This window comes from Piliocolobus tephrosceles, chromosome 4 (genome assembly GCF_002776525.5).
Source record: "Piliocolobus tephrosceles isolate RC106 chromosome 4, ASM277652v3, whole genome shotgun sequence".
In the NCBI taxonomy this organism is placed as follows: Eukaryota; Metazoa; Chordata; class Mammalia; order Primates; family Cercopithecidae; genus Piliocolobus; species Piliocolobus tephrosceles.
Window position 1 is genome coordinate 19219178 of NC_045437.1, and position 26999 is coordinate 19246176.

At 34.2% G+C, this 26999-nt stretch overlaps 1 protein-coding gene across 9 annotated transcripts in view; it reads right to left on the bottom strand.

Moving 5' to 3' along the window:
- CDH18 (cadherin 18) overlaps positions 1-26999 on the bottom strand; it is a 1101027-nt gene that overhangs the window by 103125 nt on the left and 970903 nt on the right. For all 9 annotated transcript variants that reach the window (XM_023218216.2, XM_023218208.2, XM_023218214.2 and 6 more), the window contains 2 exons: positions 24370-24557; positions 4384-4637 (listed from right to left, as the gene is read on the bottom strand). In XM_023218216.2, coding sequence (XP_023073984.1) covers positions 4384-4637; positions 24370-24557 — 442 coding nt within the window. The remainder of the gene's footprint in view (positions 1-4383; positions 4638-24369; positions 24558-26999) is intronic.

The following is a 26999-nucleotide window of genomic DNA, read 5'->3' on the forward strand; positions in this document are numbered from 1 at the left end:
CACATCTTGTTTAGAGTTGAAACAGACAAAACCTAGGTATTATATTCCCTATGAAATCTGAAGAGTCTTACTAATAAGTTATGAAAGTACAACGGTAGAATACAAAGACCGAAGTACAAAAGTACAATAGTAAAATACAAAAGACCGAAGTCAGGAAGCTTTTCACAAATGCTTGCAAAGCTCAAACTCCCTTTCATTACCAATTCTACAGACTTGGAGTTAATTGCATTTCAGGGCACACTGCAAAGTACATCTTTTCAGCGTGCTTTTCCTTAATTAGTACAAACATTTGGTCCCTGAGAAAGGTGGAAGTATAAGGCTTGCTTTTGTTTTTATTAATGTTTTCTGTTTTTTAAATTCACTATTTGTACCCAGAGGCCCACATGAATGACACATTTTTATTAAAATCAAGAATAAATATTATGCAAATTATGCCCCCAAACAGAAGCTATGGAGTCTAATTATTTTAAGGCAGCTTTAGCAGGATTCATTTTAGTTCTCTAACCAAAACAAAGCAGAAAGAATAATGCATATGCTAATAGATTTATGCTTCCCTTCTTAACATTTGCAAACTATGTACCAATCATCTTTGCATCCCAACAACCAGGAGAGTGCATGTTTCCTAGTGAGTATTCACTCAAGTGCTCCCAATGATATAGGGTAATTACCGAGACAATTAATGACATCATATTTTAATTGATTGAAAGTACACATTGAAACATTCACATAACTATTCATGTATATGATTTGTATAGACACCCATCTCTGAAAAATAGCTTTTCAAAATTTCTTCCCATGAATACAATTAGTACTCCAGTTTTACTAATTTGCCATTTAGTTTGTTTTACTCTATGTCAGGTTTTCTCAACCTTAGCACTATTGACTTGGGGCCAGATAATTTCTGTGGGAGCTGTCCTGTGTTTCAGAATGTTTAGCACCATTCCTGACTTCCACCCCTAGATGCCAGTAATACCCTACCTGCTATAAGCTGAATGCTTTTATCCCCCTCCCCCAAATTCATATAGTAAACCATAATCTACAATGTAATGGCATGTGGAAGTACACATTTCTGGAGGTGATTATGAGGCCATGAGAATGGAACTGTCATGAATGGGACTGGTGCCCTTACAAGAAGGGCTTGGAGCTAGCTACCTCTTTCCAAGATGTGAGAATATGAGACCTTGGCAGTCTGCAATCCAGAAGAGGTCCCTCACCACAACCCGACAATTCTGGCAACCTAATCTCAGACTCTCAGCCTCAAGAACTGTGAGAAATAAATTGCAGTTGTTTATAAGTCATCAAGACTATGGTAATTCTTCTTAGCAGCCAAACTGACTAAGAGAGAAAACAGGTGGGACATTCATGGTGTAATGTGTGCTCTCATAAAAAGAAACAGAATAGTTTGCTTTCTTTCTCTCTTTCTGCTCTTCACTATGTGAAAATGTAGGGAGAAGAGGGCTCTCTGCAAACCAGGAAGCAGACACTCACCATATATCAGATAGGCTGGCCCTTTGATCTTGGACTTCCCAGCCTCTAGAGCTGTGAGAAATAAATGTATCTTGTTTATACCACACAGTAGAAGATAATTTGTTATAGCAGCCTAAAGTGACTAAGACACTATCCCAAGCTGTAATAACTGGAAATGTCTCCAGACATTTTCTACTGTCCCTTGTAGGGGGGCGGATTTTGCCCCCATGTGGGAATCACAGTCCTATGTGGGAAGGGGTGTTTTCATACATGTTGGAACATACAGAATAATGCTAAAACGTTTGTTGTCGACCTCAATTTCTTCCCTTCGACCTACATTTCACCACATATATTTTACCTTTCACATTATTTTAAATATGGTTATTGTTTATTTTGAAATGCAAATTTTCCTGTCATTGTTTTGGTTATAATTATCAAAGTTCCTCTCACTTCTCTCCCTATTGCCATTGCTGCCAGGATTAATTTCAAAGACCGTACCATTGCAGAAAGCCGTTTCATGATCTATATCTAATCTATCTCTCCAATCTCATTACTTCCTATTCCCACAGGTAACCCAAGCTCCTCAGGTACAATAAACTACAATTCTTTCCTTCATTCTTCATTTCTGTAATTTCTAATTGGATTATGAGCCTCAATTCAATTTTCCTCAGCTCATTGCCTCCAGAAAGTTTTGGAATACATTCTCCACGCACACCTCCCTCAGACCATTATTATCCTAAACACAGTGTGATGGTTAATTGTACATGTCAACTTGGCTGGGCTACAGGACCCAGATATTTCATTCTTCTTCCATGCAGAATTATGCATGATATACAATGCACATTTTTTCCACATCTATTTCTTCCCTGGAGTTCAAGATGCTGTGTGTGTGTGTCTGTGTGTGTGTGCACATGTATAATTCTTTATCAAGAGGACTACTGCAATATTGCACATTACAAGTGATTAAAACATAGTCTAAAAGTGATTGCTATAGTCACCCTACTGATCTATCAAACACTAGGTTCTATTTCTTCCATCTAAATGTATATATTGGTACCCACTGGATTGTACATTTTAACAGCCAGAAGATAATGATATGAATGTTCTCAGTGTAAAGAAACAATACATATATAAGGTGATGAATTTCACAACTACCCTGATTTGATTATATGAATTTGTCAAATTATCACATGTATCTCCCAAAACATACAACATTTTTGTATTAATAAAATATAAATTAAACATGAATGGTTGGACTTCCTGTTCTTTTAATTAAGAATTACAGAAATTATCATTAGTATCAAATTTAATTAAAAATATATTGTCAATGTTTATTTAATTTTTTCACAGTGAATTTATATCATGAAGCATCTCTATTCCCAAAAGATATTGGGTACTTTTGGTAAAGAAAGTCTCATTTGTACAGATCTTTTATGGTGCTACCTTTTTTTTAAAAAACCTGAACAGATTATACTTACTGTTTGGGGTCCAAAGTATAACTAAAAACATGGTATTCTATGGAACGTTGAAGCAAAATGGGCTTTCCTTTGGATGAGCAATGAAACATGTTAACTTAGATTTCTATTCCTTAGTTAGAGATTGATTTTTGTAACTTGGTTTACGCATATTATTTTACATAGTTTACCAACCCTCCCTCTTCAAGCATTATCTAGCTCTTGCTGTTAGTGTGACAGGATACAGTTTCTGCACTTGAAGATGGAGTAGGATTGTTGAATATACACATTTGTACACAGAAAATTGTTTCACTACCTGCATGGGTGCTAGGGGGATTATTTTTAACTGAAACAGTCATGCTTATGAAAAAGAAAATTCAGAGCTTTTACAAATATTCCATAGATACTGAGGAGACTATTTAGAATATTAGCTTTTGTTAAGTGAATGAAAACCAAGGACTTCATGGTAAAAAATAGAAAGATTATTAAGGATTTTAACCTTTCTAGAGACAGGATTTCCATGCGTATAAATACTGGATATCTAAGAAGTTTTACACATGTACACAGCCTTTCTGATTTTGTTATAAATGAGGCACACAAAAAAATCTCTTTGGATGATGCAGAAAAAGCTCTAATTATCTCTCCAGCATGATGTACTAAAATAATACAAATATTATTCAGTGATCACTTATATGCTGGGCAATGTGTTAAGTCCTTTATTCTAATCTAACTGAATAGTATCAACATATTTATGTAGCATTATTATTCTTTGTTCACATATTTGGAATTTGACATTCCACGTGGTTGAATGACTGTAAAAGATCACTCTGCTAGTAAGTAGACATAATAGAGTCTACTTACTGATTTTCCTGTATTCAAAGTTTTTTGCATCTTATACTGTCTTTGACAAGTTAGCACTTATTGATTGACTACTAGGTGCAGGCCGCTTTGCTGGGTGCTTTATGCACATTGCTTCATGCATCCTCACAATAGTTCTGAGACACAGACATTATTTTTCCACTTTTACATATAAAGAGAAAGTGACACAGCTAGGCTGACCAAAGGAACCAGAGTCAGTTAGAGATGAGTATTATCCCCAGATCATCACATTTTGTGCTATATCTACACTTCCTATCATTAAGGGACCAATAGATTCTCCAGTTTGTGATTAAATAGCTCTACAACAATTTTCTCAATCAATTACACTCACATCCATTAAGTCAAGTGGAAAAATTAACGTGTGGCCAATAAGACATTCATAGAGATAGCAAAATATGTTCTTAATGTGACAAAAATCCATCTGCTAAGCTACTCAGATAAAAATCAATTAATATTATAATTTAAGTACATTCACAGAAAACAACGTAGAAATAGAGCATTTTAAGTGTAATTTTATTAATGTTTAATTACTGTGAGAGGCATAAAAATCTTTATATGTCTAAACGATTGAAGCATGCCATACCTTACTAAGCTATTAGCACTGTCAGGATCTTGTGCCAAAACTGTGCCAACGACGGTCCCGATCTTGGCATTTTCATAGACTTCCATGACATAAGAAGGCATGGAAAAGAGTGGTGGTTCATCTACATCCCCAACAATGATCTTCAGCATGGTAGCATCTTTAAAAGGACCCAGGTGAGAAAAGCGAAAATCAAGATGTGTATTTGCTCCTTCTATGTTGAGGGTATATGACTTCTTTTTCTCATAGTTCAGTGGCTGTGGGGAAAAAATAAGATTTCCAGTATTATGACTTTCATTACTTTTCAAATACGCATTATATTTTTTCATTTTTAGAATAAAAGAATTGAGATAGAGATAAGTCATACTAGCTTTGTTCTAAAACAGATTATGAAGATTATTTTAATAATAACATCTAAGGCATAAATGGAACCTCAGCATTTTGTATTTAGTGCAATAATATGTATTCGATATTATGGACCTATCAATAGGAAGAATACAAACTCAGATTCAGGAATGTGTGAGGACCCTAGGTAATGTTTTCAAGAGGAAGTACTTCTTCAGATAAGAACTAAACATTTGGAAAGTGTTTAGCATGATGGATATAAAAGGCTGTGTGAACCCAAGATGAACAGATGTTGTTTTAAAAGTTAAAAGTTCCCATGGTGAGGCGAGTGAAGGTGATTCAGAGACCAGTGTTTCATTTTAAACTGGGTGAAGTGTCCACTGATGCTGGTCTTCCTGTTAAAGATCTGTGAGAAGCAGCAGAATAGAGAATTGTCATTTCTATTTATGCCACTGATTTTGTACAAGCCTGCTTCAATCTCAAAGTTTCTTTTTCTAGCAGGAAGAGAATGGTCATTCCCTGTGGAGAAATTCAGGCATTGTCCTTTACATTAAGGGTCAATATCATAGTCAATTCAGGTTGCTATAACAGAATACCATACACTGGGTGGCTTAAACAACATTTATTTCTCACACTTCTGAAGACTGGAAAGTCTAACATTAACGTTCCTTTCAGAGCTGGTGTCTGGTAGGCATCCTCTTTCTGGTTTGCAGACAGCCTCTTACTTGCTGTATCCTCACACAACAGAGAAACCATCTCTCCCTCGTCTCTTCTTACAAAGACACAAATCCCATTCACAAAGGTTTCACTCTAATTACCTAATTATGTCCCAAAGGTCTCACCTCCAAATACCATCGTATCACACTGGGGATTAGATTTCAACATGTGAATTTTGAAGGAAGAAACATCCCTTCAGTTCATAGCAACCAAGCAAAAGCTAACTAGAAAGAGGATCCTTATCAGGATCCTGTAAACAGAATGCTCAGTACCATAATACTTAGAATAAGTTCCCCAATGTTTCTGAAGTGCCTTGGAAAATTGGCCTTCTCGGGGTTGGAGATTCCACAAGAGGCAAAATACCATTTCATTTCCAAACCATATATTAAGAACCTAGAAAACTAGGATCACAGGGACATTGATGAGGATAAACCACTACAATATTTTACCAGTTCACCTAGAAAACTAGGATCACAGGGACACTGATGAGGATAAACCACTACAATATTTTACCAGTTTCCAAAATGTATGTATCTTTATATCTTAAAAATTCAAATTTTCAGAAGTTGATCATATATACAATCCACCTGCATTGATATATATGACACAAACATTATGATTTTCAGGTTACGTATTTTTCAAGGAGTTATTTGCTTCTGAAGTTTACAACCTATCAATTGGAAGTCATTTTTTCCCTAAGGTATCCACACTAGAAATAAATTGATGAAATAACTAATACCTATCTTGTCTGAGGAACTGCATACTCTTCTTTCCTTTTTTTTTTTGAGACAGAGTCTTACACTGTCGCCCAGGCTGGAGTGCAGTGGCGAGATCAAGGCTCACTGCAAGCTCCACCTCCTGGGTTCACGCCATTCTCCTGCCTCAGCCTCCAGAGTAGCTGGGACTATAGGCACCCGCCACCATGCTCGGCTAATTTTTTGTATTTTTAGTAGCGATGGGGTTTCATCGTGTTAGCCAGGCTGGTCTCGATCTCCTGATCTCGTGATCCGCCCACCTTGGCCTCCCAAAGTGCTGGAATTACAGGCATGAGCAACCGTGCCTGGCCGAGGAGTTGCATACTCTTAATCGGATCCACACATCAAACTTTTTCTTTCCTTGACTCCTTCCTCCTTTACATTAATAAGTAAGAATTTGTCTATGACTAATTTATCAATAAGCCCCATCAAAATTTAAATAACTCATCCTATAAATGGTACATACTTGCTGCCTATCAGTAACTGGGTAGACAAAAATGGTCCCTCTTGGCTTATAGGAGCTGGGCAGTCAGAATCGTGCATCCTGCTCATGGAAATATGAATACCTGGTGGGTTTACTGTTAGTTTTAGATCAATGTCTATAATTTTTGGAGTTTAACCTGCTGCACGTGGTAGGCTTTATGATGTCTAAGGTTATTCTCATTGAATATGGGTATTTAAGACTTTCAAACTAAAAATCAGAATTACATACTTTTCAAGGAATGCTTAGCATTGCTTTCTCACAGTAACACTGGATTTTAAAACAATCACCTCCACTTATTTATTATTGTAGACTTTACATCTTTTGGACTTTTCAATGGAATTTGTGGAGGGATTTGGGCCACCTCCAGTCATATCTGATATTATCATCAAGCTGTGCAACCAAGATGACACACATGTCTTATTCCATTTCTTAGCAGATCCCCTGGCAAGTTAGGTGTCGTTTGCCTCAATACTAACCTACCTACTGCTACGGTGCAGGCTGTTTCTGAGGACATGTGGTTTCATGTTGATGATCATCTAATATATATTTTACTACTCCAGGGCAGTAGTAATCATTTTGAGGGTCTTGTTTGCCAGAACTGACAGATGGATGGATGGAAACTATGTGGAGCCATGAAGAAATGAGTAGATTATTTTAGGTTGGGACAGGAATTTAGAAGCAGTTGAATTAATACAACTGGAAATATTTAAACAACCTCATTTGTGAAGAAAAGCTAGTGAGGTTGTATTGCTGGTACCAGGAAACTGGGAGAAAATTATACTCATGTATTTATGCCTGGATATTTTAGAGTTATATATAATATAAATTATTTTATTATTTGGTTTTATCCAGCAAAAATGGTATTTATAGTATTAGTATTATAATCATTATTTTTCTATTACTGTAACTCTGGGAAAACTACTCAGGTACCCATCTTCCACACCTTTTAAATCGTTGCATAAACTATTAAAGTTGTCTTCTGTGCTTTGCAAGTTAAAAAAAAAAAAAATTCTGGGCGAGGCATAGTGCCTCATGCCTGTAATCCCAGCACTTTGGGAGGCCAAGGTGGGCGGATCACGAGGTCAGGAGATTGAGACCATCCTGGCTAACACAGTGAAACCCCATCTCTACTAAAAATACAAAAATTAGCCAGCTGTGGTGGTGCACGCTTGTAGTACCAGCTACTCAGGAGGCTGAGGGAGGAGAATGGCTTGAACCCAGGAGTCAGAGGCTGAGGTGAGCTGAGATCACACCTCTGCACTCCAGCCTGGATGACAGAGCGAGACAAAAAAACAAAACAAAACAAAACAAAAAACAAACCATATCATTGATGTTCATACTTAATGAGTGCTATTTTCAGTGTTGCTAAATTCAATCATTTAAACTACTGGATGCCCAATTAAATTTAAATTTAGGATAAACTGTAGGGTTTTTAGTATATTAATTGTCAATTATCACAAGAAACATAGTTGTAGAAAAATTTATTGGTTATTTATTTAAAATTAGAATTTAAGTAGATGTCCTGTATTTTATTTGACAATGCTCATTAGGATTCATTGATATTCCAACATTCACCATGGTGATGATGGTGGCTGGTATCAAACTCACTTGGTAGGGAAGAGAGAAACCACCAGCAAGTATAACTTGGGTATGTATTCGCAACTCCTGTCCTTTAAATTGTCTAAAAGTTAGTTTTTACTCATATGAAATTGTTGATATCAAAAATGTATGATGACATATACAAAAGATAATTTCCTATGCTTCAGTCTAGCATAATTACTTGTCTATCCCTGAACTATCTGAGCATTCCTGGAATCATCCCCCTTGCAATGTGTTTTGTTTTACTGCAATGGCTTAGAATTGTTCTGATAAGTGAAGCTGCTTAATGTTGCTTAATATTGTATTGGCTTATTATTTTCTGTTAATCCTACTATATTAGTTTCATAGGGATGACATAACAAATTGCCACAAACAAGTTGGGTTATGACAACAGAAATTCCCTTGAAGTTCTGAAGTTCCCTTAATATGGGAGACTTCCCATATTAGTGACTTAATTAGTGACAGAAATGTGGGAGAACCACACTCTCTCATGGAGCTCTAGAGAATCGATTCCTCACTTTTTTCAGTTTTTGTGGCTGCCCTAGCATGTCCCAGAAGAAAGATACCCCTACACGATTGGATACTCAATTTATATTGTAATTCAACCACTTGCAGGATGAAACTCCAGGTTTGGCGTCCAGAAATCATAACTTTGCAGTTATAGGTGATAAAGATTTCTTTCTGAGGAAACACAAAAGACTTCGGGTACTTTATGCACAACATAGGGGCAGGGGCAAGCAGAGCTACAGACTCAGAGAGCAAAGTATTGAGCCGTGCAAGAATTAACTTGAAATGGATTAAAGACAACGTAAAACCTAAAATGATAAATCTACTAGAAGAAGACATTGAGGGGAAACCTTCATGACATTGTTCTAGGCTGAGATACTTGTCTATAACTCAAAAAAAATAGGCAAAGTAAGCAAAAATAGACAAGTGGGAATGCGTCAAACAAAGAACTTCTTCATAGCAAAGAAACCAAGTACAAGAGTGAAGAATAACACACGATTTGAAGAAAATATTTGAAAATTGTACATCAGATAAGGAAGGGCCAATATCTAAAACAACGATTGAACTCAAACTACTCAATAAAAAAAAAAATACAAATCACTCTATTCTAAAAATGGGCAAAACACTTAATAGATATTTGTCAAAAGATGACATACAACTGGGCCACATGTATATGAAAAATTCCTCAACATCTCTAAACCTCAGAGAAGTACAAATTAAAACCACAGTGAAATATCATCTCATGCCTTTTGCAGTGGTTATCATCAAAAACATGAACGATAACAAGTATTGGCAAGGATGTGGAGAAAAGGAAACACAGTATTTGTGGTGTTGTAAATTAGTATAGCCATTTTGGAAAAAAGTTTGAAGGTTCCTCGAAAAACCGAAAGTAGAATTCCCATAGGATCCAGCAATCCCCCGACTGGGTATACAGCCAAAGGAACTGACATCAGTATCCCAAAGACATGGCTACACCCTTACATTAATTGCAGCATTACTCACATTAGAGAAGATATGGGAAAAAAACAAAGTATTCATCAATGGATAAAAGGATTTTAAAAAATGGTGGTGTAGATATACAGTAGAATGCTATTTAGTCTGTTATTTAAAAAAAAAAAACTCCATCATTTTTAATAACATGTGTGGATGTTTATTGAAATAAGCCAGACACAGACAGACAAATACCATACGATCTTAGTTACATATGGAATCTAAAAGTCAAACTCATTTAAGTAGAAAGTAGAATGGTGGTTACCAGAGGCTGGGAATAGAGAGGTGAGTAGGAAAAGGGGAGACATTGGTTAATGGGTACAACGTTACAGTTAGGTAGGAGGAATTGGTTCTGGTATTCCATATATGGCACAGTGATTATAGGTAATAATAATGCATAGTACCTATCAAAACTTCTAAAAGAATTTTAAATGTTTTCATCACAAGTAAATGATAAATATTTGAAGTAACAGATATGTACCAATCACATTGTACATAATAAATATAATTATTATTTGTCAATTAAATATTAAATAAAACTTATGAAAAAAGAAAACTAATGGAATTTTCCATGCTGGGTTTTAAACATATTTAGAGCTTGTTACTTTTTTATTTCTTCCCTTTTTCCCCTTGTTGAAATGTCAGTGTCTATCACAGTTATGTTATGCCTCTCCTACCACTGTATTTTAGATAAGGATAATTTGTTTTCTAATTTCACAGGTCCACGGATGAAGATTTTTGTCCCAGGATTCAAACTATCTAGAGTTTCACCCACACCTGATTAAGATAATGAGATTGAGACTGAGATGATGACTTTAGAAATGTTGACCTGATGATAAGTAGATAAGGTTTTGGACTTAGAAGTGATTTTGTTATAGATTGATATTTTAGGGATGTTGGGATGGGGTAAATACTACTGTACACATGAGAAGGACATGGCTTTTGTGGAGACTGGCTATAGTGGCCTAATGGTAACCCTGCAACAAATACGAATATGGAAAATCATGCAAGTAACTTACATAGTACACTATAACAAGAGGTGATAATCGTCAATTATTTACGTAGGTGTTAAATTTAGATTATAAGAGTGGCCAAGGGAGATTTGGCAGAGAAACTGTGATGAGGTCATATGACCACAGAGGCAGAGAGAGAAGTCATGTGGCCATGAGCTGAGGAGCCACTGGAGCCTTCAGAAGCTGGAAGAGGCAAGGAATGGGCAGGTCCTTAAAGTTTACCAAGGAAAGAGGAAGTGCGTCCAACGGACTCCTGATTCCAGAATTCTGGCCTCCAGGCCTGTGAGACAGCACACTGGTTTCTGGAGTTGCTTAGTTTATGGTCATTTGTAAGAGCATTCCTAGGAAACGAATGTAAATTTGTCTGCTTTATATAGAAACATAGTTGAAATTTTCTTTCTTTTCTGTGTGTTGAAAGCTTTAAATAGCATTGCAGTTATGTGCCCTTTCAGGTTTGATAGAATTCCTTAGTGAATTATTGAGTCTGATATATTTAGAGAAAACTCACAAGCTTCTCATTTTCTTTTTCTGAAATCAGTTTATGTGTGTTTTCTGTTTCTTTGAAGTTGCTTTTAGCAATCTTCCCTCAAAATCCTTCATATTAAATTTACTTGTGTAGAATTAAGAAAATAGTGTTATAATGTTTTCAAGTTGCTTATTTTCTATGTCTTTTCATGTATCTTAAAAAGATTAAGATTAGTTTAGGTTTATTTTTTAAACTTTCCTTCCAGAAAATCAGGTTTGAATCTATATTTTTGTTTACTAGTCTTTATTCATTTTCTTCTTTTATTCTCCATTATTAGTTACATATTTAACTCATCTAATATTATTCTTTTTTAGTCTATGTCTTTGATATGTTTAGAATTACAAATATACTTTCAGAAGCACTTAATTTGTATTCCATAATTTCCATATATGTTCTTTCTTATTATAGTTATTTTTTCCTAGACATTCTGCTTTTTTTTTTGTTTTGTTTTGTTTTTGTTTTTTGTTTTTTTCTGTGATTTGAGAATTCCTGAAGTAGAAGGTTGTGGTTGTGGCAGTTAATACATTTTCAGATTAAGGTCATTTTTTGTTTTCCGATGTTTTTCACTAATTTTTAGTTGTATTTGGTCTATGTCTTTAGTTGTCTTTAGCATTATATGTGTACTATTTTACTTTGAGTCCTTTAATGAGATAGTCTTGAAGACTAATATGTAGTCAGTTTTACTAAATATTCTATAGGCACTTGAATTAAATGATACAGCATCAGAATGCAGAGAATGATTAAATATATCAACCTCCTTATTAATTACATTATTCAATTATTCACATTTTAAAATACTTTATCTATCATGGACTGAAATTTGTGAGCTATAACCCTTTACCATTCTGCTTATAGACATAGCTCTTTGTATATATTGTGATTTCTTCTTTGTGAATGTTAGTGAGTAATGTGCAACAGAGAGATTCATACTCACAGTGAATGGCTCACTTTAGGATTGTAAAGTGTTTTTCTGTTCTTTCTTTTTATGATTTCAGTTTGGATCCCATCATTGTGGGCACTGAAATCATATATCTTAGTTTCCTTTTTATGTATGTGGATTTTTATTATTGTCTTATTTTTTTGTTTGTTTTAGATACAACTGGTTTCCTTGTGTGAAGTTCTATTTTTGTTTATATATTTTTCTAGTGACTATCTCCATTCTTATAAATTTAGGTAATACTGTGTTATCATCATACAATAAATAGCAATTAAAATAAAATTGACTGTTTCCATCTCCTCTCATTTCTCTTAAATATTTGTAATTTTTAATTTTTGTTTACTTTTGTGCTCTTGGTAATGCTTATAGATCTTATATTTGACTTTTAGCTCAGACTTATACTTTTTCATTCTTAGTTATTACTAACAAATTTTATTTTTAGCTTACAATTTTATTTTCTTAGGAAAAGAGATATTGTTTCTACACTTTTCAAGGCCTATGTTTACATTTTGACCAATTACCCTGATCCTGATGTTAATCACAGTCATTACCCACAGTCATTACCCATTAGTACTCACAAGTATTTCTTGGAAAGATACATTACTTCCCAAGAAAATATCCTTCATTCCACTCCCCCCCCAAGAGATATAATTATTTATTGTTTCTAAATACAGAATTTTATATTGATACCAATTAAAGGTGCTAACTAATATTTAGGTAGATTATTCCATCTGGTCAGAATATTTTTTTAGTTTCATTTTATTTTTAATGACACAATAATTATACATATTTATGAGGTATGGGATACGAATGTAAACTATCGACATATATATACAATGTGTAATAATCAAACTAAGGTAATTAGCATATTGTAATGTTCAAGGTTTATTGGCTGTAATCTCCATACTTTAAAGACAATCTGGGTGGATATAAAACCTTTGGCTGAATTTATTTTCTTGAGTATCCAAAGGCCACAGATGTTTCAAAATAATTTCCCATGCAAATATTTCACTGACCTCTTCTCATCTTTGAAAAATTGGTTCTTTTTAATCTCTAAATTCATAACAATTTAAGCAAACCTATATTATTAACAGTTAGTATGGGCTGACATCTTGTATTATAACAATATATCATGTCTACTCAGTTTTCCATAAGAGAAAGAATATTATCTAGCTCATTTCATAGTTCATGTATCTAAAATAATTCCTAGCACATGGAATTTGATTAATAGCTCTTTCTCCATCTCAAATACAGCTATTTTCTGAGTACAAAAAGGTACTATTACACGGTTTAGATTTGGTGGATAAAATTTTTAATATTATTTTTGAAATATAATAACACTGACCTATGCCCTAAACAATTAACATATATTAATTTATTTAATCTTCACAACACTTCTGTGAGGTGCAATTGTTCCCATCTACAAATGAAGGAACTAAGGCATAGGAAAGTTAAGAAACTCCTTATGGACAACAGTCTGTAAGTGATATATTTGGGATTTAAACTCAGGCAGAAAAAGTGTATAAGTTGTGTCCTTAAGCACTACGTCATCCTGGTGGAAATCTAAACAGCAAATAAGTAGTGTAATACAATGTTTCATTTTGATGATAAAGATAAACAAAATGTTTAGTGGAATATAATATCTTCACCATTAAAAGATACCTTCATCATCATCTTTTCAAGTATTTATTATTAAGTTAAAAATGAACTGAGAAGTTCACTAAATCTAACTCCTAGAACTCTGAGTACCTTTGTAATTTCTTTAATTCACAGATGGCATAAGCTAAGAAACTAAAATGCTGTTGATAAAATTGTTTATCTTCTCAGCCCTTGCTAGAAGTGTTTATTCTGGCATAATTTTTACTTCCCCAATCAATTGGGCTTCTCTTACTTTTCTTTAGCTACTGCTCAATATCCTAATTTAACAGCTCACTATTAATGCGTTGATACTGATTTCCATTTTAAATTTTAGTTTCTTGATTTCATCCTGTAACTCCTACTAATTACTTTTACATATCATTGCTCTTTCTAACTTGTAAAGTAGTACTTTCTCCTCTAACATTAATCCATTTCATATTACTGTAGTTAGTTATCGCTTTTCTATCACTCATTTTCCAGCCAGATTTACATATTCAGGACTTCTTAATGGTTTCTCATTAATCACTTCTATTATTCTTTAAATCACCCTATTATATTCTTCTCTGGAACTATATAATGATTATAAATACAAGGATATTGAAAATACTATTTAGCCAAGTTGCCGTATGAGTCAATTATTCTTAGAGTTCAGAGAGGTTCTAAAATTCTATTCTCCTAAGCAAGAGAAGAGACTCTTTATGACCTCTTCTTTTGATTCCTATACTTCCTATACTGCACCAGCATCCAGATTTTAGTTACAAGAATGGGTAGACAGGGTCAATATCAACATTTTCATACATAAAATTGTCATTTGAATCATTAAATAAAATGGCCTAGACTGGGAATAGTGATTGACATTACTATTATTTTTTTGTTTTCAGGAAAAGTATTTAACTTATATTATGGTATTTTGTTAAAACACAGGAAAAATTGTATGAATTTAAGCTCTGTTTCTCCAGCTAGGCTTTTGTATTATGATATGCTTTGTGGCCCTTGTCAGAGGTCTGGCCTGGATGATGGACAGTCTGCGGAAACCAGAGTATGTGCATAAGCTTTCTCATCATACATTTGTCTATACAGAAGAAAGTAATTCTTATTCATTGTGTATAATTCTAAGGGCATTGATACAAATAAATATTACATGTTTGCTTTCTGTCATTTGAACACTGGACAAATAAATGCAAAGTTCTTTCATTTCAAATAGCTTAAGTATACAATATATTATATTGAAAGTATGCTTATTATTTATATATAATTATACATAAGTTCATATATGTGTGTATATGTATATCTATGTGTTTTTGTGCATATGTGTGCATGTGTATGTGTATATATGACATAAATAATTAAATATATCCACACATGTACAAACTAACCAACAGCCCATGCATCCATATAGCTTAATTTATCAAGATGTTTCATCAGATCATTAGTTTCCAAATACTGCACTGAACTGTATTTTAGGAATCAGTTAACTTTCAATGAAGTTTCAAATGATTTATTACTCCAGGCCTATCATTAGGCCTATAGATGAACAGCATGAAAAACAATTTACCCAATAGCATTTCTGTGTCAAAGTCATCCGAAATATTGTAATAGATTTTACTGAATTGAAACTTGGATTCCTCTCTCTGTCGGCTGTGGCGGAAAAGAATAACTTTTCAGACTTTAGAACCTTATAAGAATATAAAGCAGAAACTTAGTTGAGTTTTTTTTTTTTTTTTGATAATGATATCCCTAAGCAATGTTCGTATTTTGTAAGCAGTTCATTAGAATTAGAAATCTATTGTTTCTTATTTACAGTGTGTGATCATGTGTTTGCCTGTGTGTGATTATTCACAATGGGTTGGGATGACTCACTTATTACTCTTTGTGTTCAAAGTCTAAAAATTTTAAAATCTGTTAGTAAACAACATTCGATCGTTATTCTGTTACTAAATGCAAGTCAAAGGAATGACAATGTAATCCTCAATAAACACAATCCACTAAAAGACCAGAAATATAGTATGTAGAATAAATCCAGTATGGTTGTAGCTGAACGTATTTCATGTTTTTATCTTATAATTTACTTAAACTTTTAAAAACAAACTTACAACTTGTAGTGTTTACTCTTAAGACCCATCTCAAATCATGTGTTAAATACAAAGGGTTTAATAATCTTTTACCCATGGTGGGGTATGGAAATCTTAAAAATACACAGTACTTGGTTATGAACGTGTTTTATGTCTCCTATAGGCAGGGACAGATTTGTGGTACACATAGATACACACTCAGGCAAATTATCAGTACATTCACAGTAAATTAATTTTTGAAAAGTCTTGTCCTATCAGAAGCAACAACTTTAAGAGGAAAATAAAACTGATAGATTTTCTACATTGAGAAATTATAGAAATGCATATTTTGATAAGTGAAACTAAAAAGACAATCAAAAATGTATTTATGACTGAAATATACCTGACAATGTTGTACTACAAATACGATATTTAATGTAAACTTAAAAAAATTCTTCTCTTGAAGAAGCAGGAAGAGGAAGTTGATTGTCAAGAAACATGAAGACAGTATGTACATTGTGTTGTAATATACACACGGTATTTCATTCTTAGTTTGCTTCCAGTTAAATCAAATAACATGAAATAAAGATGGCAGCAAAATCATCACATGGATTGGTCTGGAAGTATAATTAAAAACTGGTGCAAAATAGGAAGAAAAGAAGACAAGGAAAAAGAAGATATTGAGGTTGTATTAGATAGTAGTCATTACTGAGGGAGTAGTAATTATTAGCCAGATATAGCTTAGAGCACAATTTTCATCTCATTTCATGTTTTCCATAATCACCCTGTAAAGTGCTTAAATAAGAAAACTGAAGCTTCAAAGAGTTGAGACAATGTCATATATCTCCTAAATGACAAGACCCAGATTAAGATTTCATTTTACAGTAAGGTTATATCTTCAAACACCCTTTGTTGACTTGAAAGACGAGTTTAAAATTTTTTGGCTTAACTTAATTTGCATTGTATTTACAGTTGAATTAGTTAGAAGGAAATGACAAAGCAACAGTATTTGCTGAAAATCAGAAAGCCAAATAGAATCAGAAACCTAAAGAAAACGATATTTGGATCTACTTCTGTAAAGTGTGCAAATAGGAGCCATATAAGAAGAGATTTTGAGAAAGGCTGCTAAGGAGAAGCACATCCCTAGCTACAAGAGGTTTATGTCAGAGGAAAGAGAGTACATCCAATTGCATTCATCCTTATCTTTTTCCCCCTTTCCACCCAGCCAGGCTTCATTAAACAATGAATGAAAGTTATCAAAGTGTATTTACAATGTACCACACCATGCACCAGTGAATTCAACTTGGCAATTTTCTGATTCCTTCGAATGATATGGACAGGAATGTGCAGACAGTCCTGCTGGCGGATTTATAGAGCAGTGCTGATTTCGATCTGTGAGGAGATTAGCTGTTCTGCCTAGCTGGCTAAAGTGAACTGCCTTAGAGATTAAATAAGGAACAACTTTTTAAGAACTGTTTTATCTTTTTTTTTTTTTTTTCTGCCAACTGAATGAGTATCTCTTGAAGGTTAAAATCCACTGAGGTATATAGGTTTTTCAAATTGCAATTATTTATGTCCTAAAACATACAGCAATGAAATAACTCTGAGACTGATAATCCTAATCAGAAGGATCAAAAAATTACATGAATGCAACATGTACGTACCTCAGAGGAAATCTAGACTACATTAAAAAATATGCTCAAGGGAGGCCAGGTGCAGTGGCTCACACCTGTAATCCCAGCAGTTTGGGAGGCGGAAGCTGGCAGATCATTTGGGCTCAGGAGTGAGAGACCAGCCTGGGCAACATGGTGAGGCCCCATTTCTACTAAAAATACAAAAAAAAAAAAAAAAAAAAAGAAAAAGAAAAAAGAAAAAATAGCCAGGTGTGGTGGTGCTCACCTGTGGTCCCAGCTACCAGGGAGACTGAAGTGGAAAAATCACTTTGGCACTAGGGATGGAGGTGGTGGCAGTGAGTCGAGATCACACTGCACTGCACTCCAGCCTGGGTGACAGAGCAAGACTCTATCTCCAAACAAACAAACAAAAAATTACATTCAAGGAAAAAAGTGAAAGACAATTTGAACTTATTAAATGTCAAGAATATTTTTAGTACATCATCGCCTACCATTTACAGAATTGAAACAATTCTGATCTCAAAAATAGGCATTGTGTGTATATGTACCAAATAGAATGAACTATTAATATTAAATTAATTAAATATGTGCACACACATTAACATATATAATTTTACTTTTGTTTTTCAGACCTCTAATTAATTGTAGCCATGTAAGGTGGTAAAATATGCGCATTGTCCTTAATTCTACAACTGATAGTTATACTTCAGATTATGTGTGTAATCAAACCATCCACTGTTACTTTCACTTTTTGCAAATATGAAGTTGTTTTCTACAATAGGACTTAATACACAGGAACACGACCACTGCACCTACACACATCCTTGATATATCATTGCAAACTTACCCACAGTTGTTTGCTTCTACCTCTTATCCTATGGTAACCTCAGAGAAGGAGGTATACTATCCTAGGTTGTTTCTGTGCACTTGTGATTCGATTCTACTTAGGTTCATCTCTATCCACAATGCATCTGTTAAAATTACTTATCCTCGCTTCAGTATCCCTAGACTACATCAGTATCCTTGTTGTCTTGTCTGTATTGAGTGTTTTATCCCTGTGCATAGAAACACTCTTGTTTTCCAACTTAAAATTAAAACATTTATTTCATTATGTTCTTGTTTATTTGTTTTATAATCTTTCTCCACCACAAAGGTACGAACCTTCTCCAAGAAGACAGTGTTTTTCTATTTTTTTCCTCCCATATTTTTGCTTCCCATTCTCTCTCCACCACATCACAATTAGTTTCTCTCTCCATTGTATCAGAGAATAATCATATATCTTCCATCTGAATATATAACATGAGTAAGTGTTCAGACTCTGAAGACAGACACTCCAGTTCAGTTTTCTGTCGACTTTCTACTTGGGCACTATTTTTATCACTTTGTGATTCAGTTTCTTTAGCTATAAAGAGGGGATAATAACACTCTCTTTCTCAAAATGTCACAGTAAGAATTAAAAAGATAATTATGGGTATATTAACTCAATCAAGATATTTCAATGTGCTTAAAATCTGTCTTGATACAGAGGAAATACTCTAACAAATATTAGTTGCTGCTACTATTTTTTTTTCTTAAGGCATTTTATTTTATTTTTTTATTTCCAACTTTTAAGTTCGGTGGCACATGTGCAGGATATGCAGGTTTGTTACATAGGTAAACATGTGCCATGGTGGTCTGCTGCACAGATCAACCCATCACCTACGTATTAATCCCAGCATCCCTTATCTATACTTCCTGACCCTCTCCCTTCTCCCACCCCCGACTCCTATAGGCCCCAGTGTGTGTTGTTCCCCTCATGCGTCCGTGTATTGTCATCATTTAGCTCCCACTTATAAGTCAGAGCATGTGGTATTTGGTTTTCTGTTCCCGCATTAATTTGCCTAAATAATGGTCTTCAGCTCTACGTCCCCACAAAGGATACTGCAGGGGCCATTGAAAACAATATGCTAAGAATAGATAAGGCTCAAGGACGGTATCTCTAGCTAGTTGCACTTTTAATGAACTCCAGTAGTCAAGGACACTATCTCTAGTTGAACTTTTAATGAACTCTAGTAGGCGCCAAGAAGGCGGACAAATAAGAAAAAGCTTAGAGACAAGGAACTAAGCAGAAGGTTACATCTGGGTGCAGAAAGTTTGTTTTGCATTGTGTTATTTCTGCTGAGTGGGGTTTATGGAGTAAAAATAAAGTGAGGCGGAGGCTCTAGGTGCGGCCGCCATGTTCTCTGTTTGTCTCTTGTGTCTGTTCATTCTCCGCTGTCCTCGGAGTGGCCCCCAATAGATACTAATCTAGTTCCTTTTCATTGCTGCATAGTATTGCATGGTATATATGCACCACATTATCTTCACCTAGTCTATCACTGATGGACATTTAGGTTGATTCCATGTCTTTAGTATTGTGAATAGTCCTGCAATAAACATAGACGTGTATGTGTCTTTATAATAGAATGAATTATATTCCTTTGAGTATATACGCAGTAATGGGATTGCTGGATCAAAAGGTATTTCTGCCTCTAGGTCTTTGAGGAATTGCTACACTGTCTTCCGGAATGGTTGAACTAATTTACACTTCTACCAACAGTATAAAAGCGTTCCTTTTTCTACACAACCTCGTCAGCATCTGTTGTTTTTTGACTTTTTAATAAAAGCCATTCTGACTGCTGTGAGATGGTATCACATTGTGGTTTAGATTTGCATTTCTCTAATGATCAGTGATGTTGAGCTTTTTTTCATGTTTGTTGGCTGCATAACTGTCATCTTTTGGGAAGTGTCTGTCTGTTCATGTCCTTTGCCCACTTTTTAATGAAGCTGTTTTTTTTTCTTGAAAATATATTTAAGATACTTACAGATGCTGGATATCAGAGCTTTGTCAGATGCATAGATTACACAAATCTTCTCCCATTTTTTAGTTTGTCTGTTTAACCTGTTGATAGTTTCTTTTGCTGTGCAGAAGCTATTTGGTTTAATTATTAGGTTGGTTCAAAAGTAATTGTGATTTTGCCACTAAAAGCAATGTGAAAACCCGCAATTACTTTTGCACCAACCTAACAGACATTCTTTTCAGTTTTTGCTTTTGCTGCAATTGCTTTAGGCCTCTTTGTCATGATATCTTTGCCTGTGCCTATGTACTGAAAGGTATTGCCTAGGTTTTTCTTCTAGAATTTTTATAGTTTTGGGTTTTACATTTAAGTCTTTAATGCATGTTGAATTGATTTTTATATGTAGTATAAGGAAGGGGGTCAGCTTCAATTTTCTGCATATGGCTAGCCAGTTGTCCCAGCACAATTTATTAAATAGGGAATCCTTTCTCCGTTGCTTGTTTTTGTCAGGTTTGTCAAAGATCAGATGGTGGTAGGTATGCAGTCTTTATGTCTAGGTTTTGTATTGTTCTCCAATGGTCTGTGTGTCTTTTTTTTTTTTGTACCAGTATCATGTTGTTTTGGTTACTGTAGCACTGTAGTATAGTTTGAAATCATATAGCATAATGCCTCCAGCTTTCTTTTTGCTTAGGATTGCCTTGGCTACTCAGGATTTTTGGTTTCATATAAATTTTAAATTTTTTTTTTCTAATTCTGTGAAGAATGTTAATGATAGTTTCATGGAAATAGCACTGAATCTATAGATTGCTTTGGGCAGTATGGCCATTTTCATGGTATTGATCCTTCTTATCCATGAGCATGGAATGTTTTTCATTTGTTTTTGTCACCTCTGATTTCTTTGAGCAGTGGTTTGTCGTTCTTCTTAAATAGGTCCTTTGCTTCCCTTGTTAGCCATATTGCTAGGTATTTTACTATTTTTGTGGTGATTGTGAATGAGAGTTCATTCATGATTTGTTTCAGGGTTGCCTATTGTTGGTGTATAGGAATGCTAGTGATTTTGCATGTTGATGTTGTATCCTGAGACTTTGCTGAAGTTGCTTATCAGCTTAAGTAGGTTTTGGGCTGAGATGAGGAAGTTTCCTAGATATAGGGTTATGTCATCTGCAAAAAAATATAATTTGATTTCCTCTCTTCCTATCTGAATACCTTTATTTATTTTTCTCTTGCCTGATTGCCCTGGCCAGAAGCTTTATAAGTGAAGGAGAAATAAAATCCTTTCCAGACAAATAAATGCTGAGGGAATTCATTACCACCATATCTGCCTTACAAGAGCTTCTGAAGGAAGTATTAAAGATGGAAAGGAACAATTGTTATCAGCCTAAAACACACACTGAAATACACAGACCAGTGACATTATGAAGCAAACATATAAACAACTGTGCAAAATAACCAGCTAGCATCATGATGACTGGATCAAATACACTCATAGCAATACTAACCTTAAATGTAAATAGGCTAAATGTCCCCATAAAAAGACACAGAGTGGCAAGTTGGACAAAGAGCCAAGACCCATTGGTATGCTATTTTCAAAAGACCCATCTCATGTGCAAAGACACTCATAGGCTCATAAACGGATGAAGAAAAATTTACCAAGCAAATGGAAAACAGGCAAAAGCAGGGGTTGCAATCCTAGTTTCTGACAGAACAGACTTTAAACCAAAAAAGATCAAAAAAGACAAAAAGAAGAGCATTACATAATGGTAAAGGGTTCAATTCAACAAGAAGTAACTACACTAAATATATATGGACTCAACACAGGAGCACTCAGATTCAAACAGCAAGCTCTTAGAGACCTTCAAAGAGACATAGACTCCCACACAATAATAGTGGGAGACTTAAAGCCTCACTGACAATGTGAGACAGATCATCAAGACAGAAAAGTAATAAAGATATTTAGGACCTGAACTCAGCTCTGGCTCCAGAAGATACCTATTTGGTAGATTCTGACAGTTATCTGCAGAACTCTCCACTCCAAAACAACAGAATATACATTCTCCTCATTGCCATGTGACGCTTACCCTAAAGCTGATCAAATACAACCTGCTAATGATAATCACTCAGTCAATCCTGTACTTCCTTTAGCCAAATCCAATTAATTTTTATAATCCAAAATTGTTTTAAATTTTGAGAACAGTTCACTTTTCTGATGATTAGCTACCTCCTGAACAGCATCCCTGGGGAATATTCAATGCCAACATTCTCTCCTATTATTTGAAGATTTCCTCCAAGATTATATTTCCTTCATTTTCACACTTGTCTCTTAAAATAAGTGTTCCCTAGTTGTCAGGATTAATCTTTTAGAAAAAATTAATCCTGTTTACCTGAATTATTTTAAGTAAAGAAGCTACCCATAAAATGAAAAGCAGGCAATCCTCTTCTCACCTTTGTATCCACATCATCATCCATTAATTACTCTAATATTTATTGAATGCCAACTCTGTGTCAGAAAAAAATGCTAGATGTTGGGAATGCAGTGATAAGTTAACACACAGCCTTGGCATCATGTTGCTTAATTTAGCAATCAGAAATCTTGACATCAAATTAGACCTAGTCACTTCTTTCTTATATCTCTTCAATGGCTTTCCATTTAGCAAAATTAAACAAGGACTTGTGTGGTCTTTTACCCACTGACCGCATTCCTCATTCCCTCTACTCTGGATTCAGTCACATTATTTTTGATCCCTTAAATGTGCCATGTTTCACTCACCTCAGGCACTTGGTACATTTTCTGTCTTCCTGAAATAGTCATCCTTACAGTCTATACCTAACTCACCCCCAGGCTTCTTTCAATTCTCTCTTTAACTATTACTGAATGCCAGAAACAATTAAATATTCTAGATTTTCCCCCTGTAGCACTATATAACTCTTCTTCATAGAAAACATATTATTAATCTAGGAATGTATGCGATATTTGATTAATGTCTGTCCATGTCCACAGATTAGAAGCTGTGTGCATGTAGGAGCTGAGTCTGCCTTTGCTCCACACTTATCCTTTTATTCTTTGCTTAGCTCATGTGGAACATAGCAACTGACACATTGAAGGAACTCAAAATAAATACATTTGTTAAGTAAAGACATGCAAATTGTCTCTTTTCATTATCACCTTGACCTATGTTTGACAATCTGAGAAAAAAAATTTACAATGAGAAAATATTTTAGGTGAAGACATTGATATTTTATATATATCAGTGGTGACTATTGTTCTCTAAGTGTTTAAAATCAAGTTATTCTTAGAACTTCCCCAAGGTAGTATTCAACAGACAAGTTAGTACTCAATTTTAAATCAATATAAAATTATAATTACTAGAAGAATTAATGAGATACCATACAATCCAAATAGAAAAGTATATGTATACAAGTGGCTAATAAGACGGATAGATAGATAAATAGATACATAGACGACAGACTCACATCAACGTCTACAGTAGGCACATTAGAATAAAACATCTCAGCCTATTTTCTGAATAGTTCTACTCTAGAATCACCTGGAGTACATTTTAAGATGGAAAATATCTCAGCCTCCTTGGCCATCCTCTCTGGCTATAAAAGAATCACCATAGCCTTATTATGATGATGCTTTGATTCTTTGCACTTCATTGAAATTACTTTTATTTAATTCTTGACTATTATCATTGGGACATTTCAGGAAGATTAGAGTAGAGACCAAACAAACAAAGATGGAGAGAAACATTGTTAGTGTAGTCTACATCAGATCTTCCCAACTTAGCAAAATATATTTTCTGAAGAAAAGATCTAAACAGTCGACAAATAATAATTAAAATGTAATTATATCACAAAATGACACTATTTTATCATTCTAATGGCCTGACAGCATGAATTATTCATACCTCTGCCAAATTTCCATTCAGGAAAAGATGAGTGAGTTGCCTGAATCACAAAAAGTATGTTCTTTTTACCTTCTTTAAAGAAAGGATTCCTTCTCTGGTCTCTTTGTCAGTGGAGATTGAGAATATCCCCATGCCATCACCGTTTATGATGGAGTAGGTCATGTCAGCATTTGAGCCAGTATCGGCATCATTTGCCTTGATTTTCCCAACAGCTGAACCAACTTGAGCTGACTCAGGAACATATAGTTGATAATGTTCTGGAAGACATTTCATATTAAATGTATTTAAATACAATGTTCATGAAATAATCTTACAAGAAAAAGACAAATATTTAGAGCACATATTCAAATGAACATTATATTAGGTAATGCATCAAATGGACTGTTTTAGATTTTAAAAGTAGAGTATTTAGTAATTAAATACTAGATTTATATAAACTTTAAAAGGTATGTAAAATGCTTTGCATGAAAAGATTTATATATTTGAATATGAAATATTTTATTAGCTCTAAACCCTTAAACTACAGACAATTATAGGAGAGGTCAAGTTTTCATTCTGATTCTGAACCAAAACTGAAGTAGTCAAGCATTAGTGTAATCCCAATTTATTCTTCCCCGCATTGTAACATGCGAAGTTCAAATATAAAAGTGTGGAAACAAAAAGTGTGGAAATGTGGAATTCAACAGAAAAACAAGACAAAATGGATAGCCTATTTGTGAATATAGATAATTATTTTTATCAAGTATAGTGAGATATAGAGTCATGTCAGAGAAAGTGAAAGCATTTATATATTTCTTTAGCATAAATTCCCTATCAGCTTCTAAAAAGGATTTGAGGTGGCTTCATGATAAAGTTTTAAATAATATAAAGTTATAAAATTTTTAAAAAATCGATTACAGAATTGAAGTATGAGAAAGTAAATGTCTATGTAAAAGTAAACAGCATTTGTGAATTAGCATTAATTTTGACACCTAATATTTTAGGTGAAGACACTGATATTTTGTATATGCCAGTGGTGATTATTGTTCTCTAAGTGTTTAAAACCAATTTATTCTTAGAACTCTGCTGTGGTAGTATTCAGCAGGCAAGTTAATATTCAATTTTAAATCAATATAAAACTATAATTACTAGAAGAAGAATTAATGTGATTTCATGCAATCCAAATAGAAAACTGTATGTACACAAGTAGCTTGACAGATGGATAGATCGACAGATAGATAGATAGATAGCTAACAATTTTAAAGCACTGTTAATTTTATATTCTCATTGTCTAATAGGTACAAATATCATCTTTCCAAAGTTTGTCCTGATATTAAATGTCTAATGAAACCGTTTCTATAGTGCTTATATTAAGAAGCATAATGAACATGTTTTTAATAATTGTTTTATTCACAAGTTAAAAAAGCTTATTAGAGCAATTTATTATAGAAAATTCAAAACATTATAAATAACAGAGGCCCAGGAATCTTGAATTAAAATGTAATTTAATAAAATAATTTCTACAAGATTAAATTAATAGTGATTCAATGCTATACAAGGATATAGTTAGACTATATGGATAAGTGAATGCACAATTTCTACAAAAATAATTTCAGTGAGACAATCATTTGTCCTTAGTGGTATGATACTGAAAACAGAAGTCTAATCTAGTGAATGTTGAAAATATATTTTTGTTATTATTGTGATAAGAACACTTAATATGAGATCTATCCTATAAACAAATTTCTACACAACACAGCACTGCTATTCCTAGACACAGTGTTTTTCAGTGGATCTCTAGGACTTATTCATTTTGCATTATGACAATTTTATATTTGCTGATTAGCAACTCCTCATTCACCTTCCCTAGTCCCTGGTAACAACCACTCCATTCTTTGATTGTATGAATTTTACTATTTTATATACCTCATCTAATTGAAATCATGCAGTACTATATTCGCCCTTCAGTGACTGGTTGATTTCATTCAGCCTACTGTCCTCAGTATTCATCCATGTTTTTGCATACTGCAAGATCTCTTTTTTTAAGGCTAAATACTATTCCACTGTATGATAAACCACATTTTTCTCTACATTCTCTGTCTACGGACATTTAGATTGTTTCCACATCTTAGCTATTGTGAATACTGCTGCAATAAACATAGGAATGCTAACATTTATCTGTAATCCTGATTTCAATTTTTTAAATAAATACTCAGAAGTGTAGTCATTAGGTCATGCAGTAATTTTACTTTTAATGTTTGAGGAATCTTTATACTATATTCTGTAGATGCTACGCAAGTTCACATTTCTACCAACAGTGTGCAAGGGTTCAAATGTCTTCACATCCTCAACAATACTTTTCTGTCATTGACTTTTTTTCATAAATATCCATCCTGACAGGTATGAGGTATATCATACTGTAGTTTTGATTTGCATTTCCATGATGACTGGTGACATTGAGAATCTTTATACATACCTATTGTCCATTTGTATGTATTCTTTAGAGAAGCAGCTATTCAGGTTCTAGGCCCATTTTTTAATCAGGTTATTGGTGTTTTATTTTCCTTCCTTCTTCTTCCCCTTCTCCCTCTCCTCCTCCCTTTCTCTCTCACCTCCATCTCCCCCTCCCCTTCTCCTTTACCCATTCCCCCTCTCCTTCTTCCTCTTCCTCCTCCTCCTCCTCCTCCTCCCCCTCCCCCTCCCCCTCCCCCTCCCCCTCC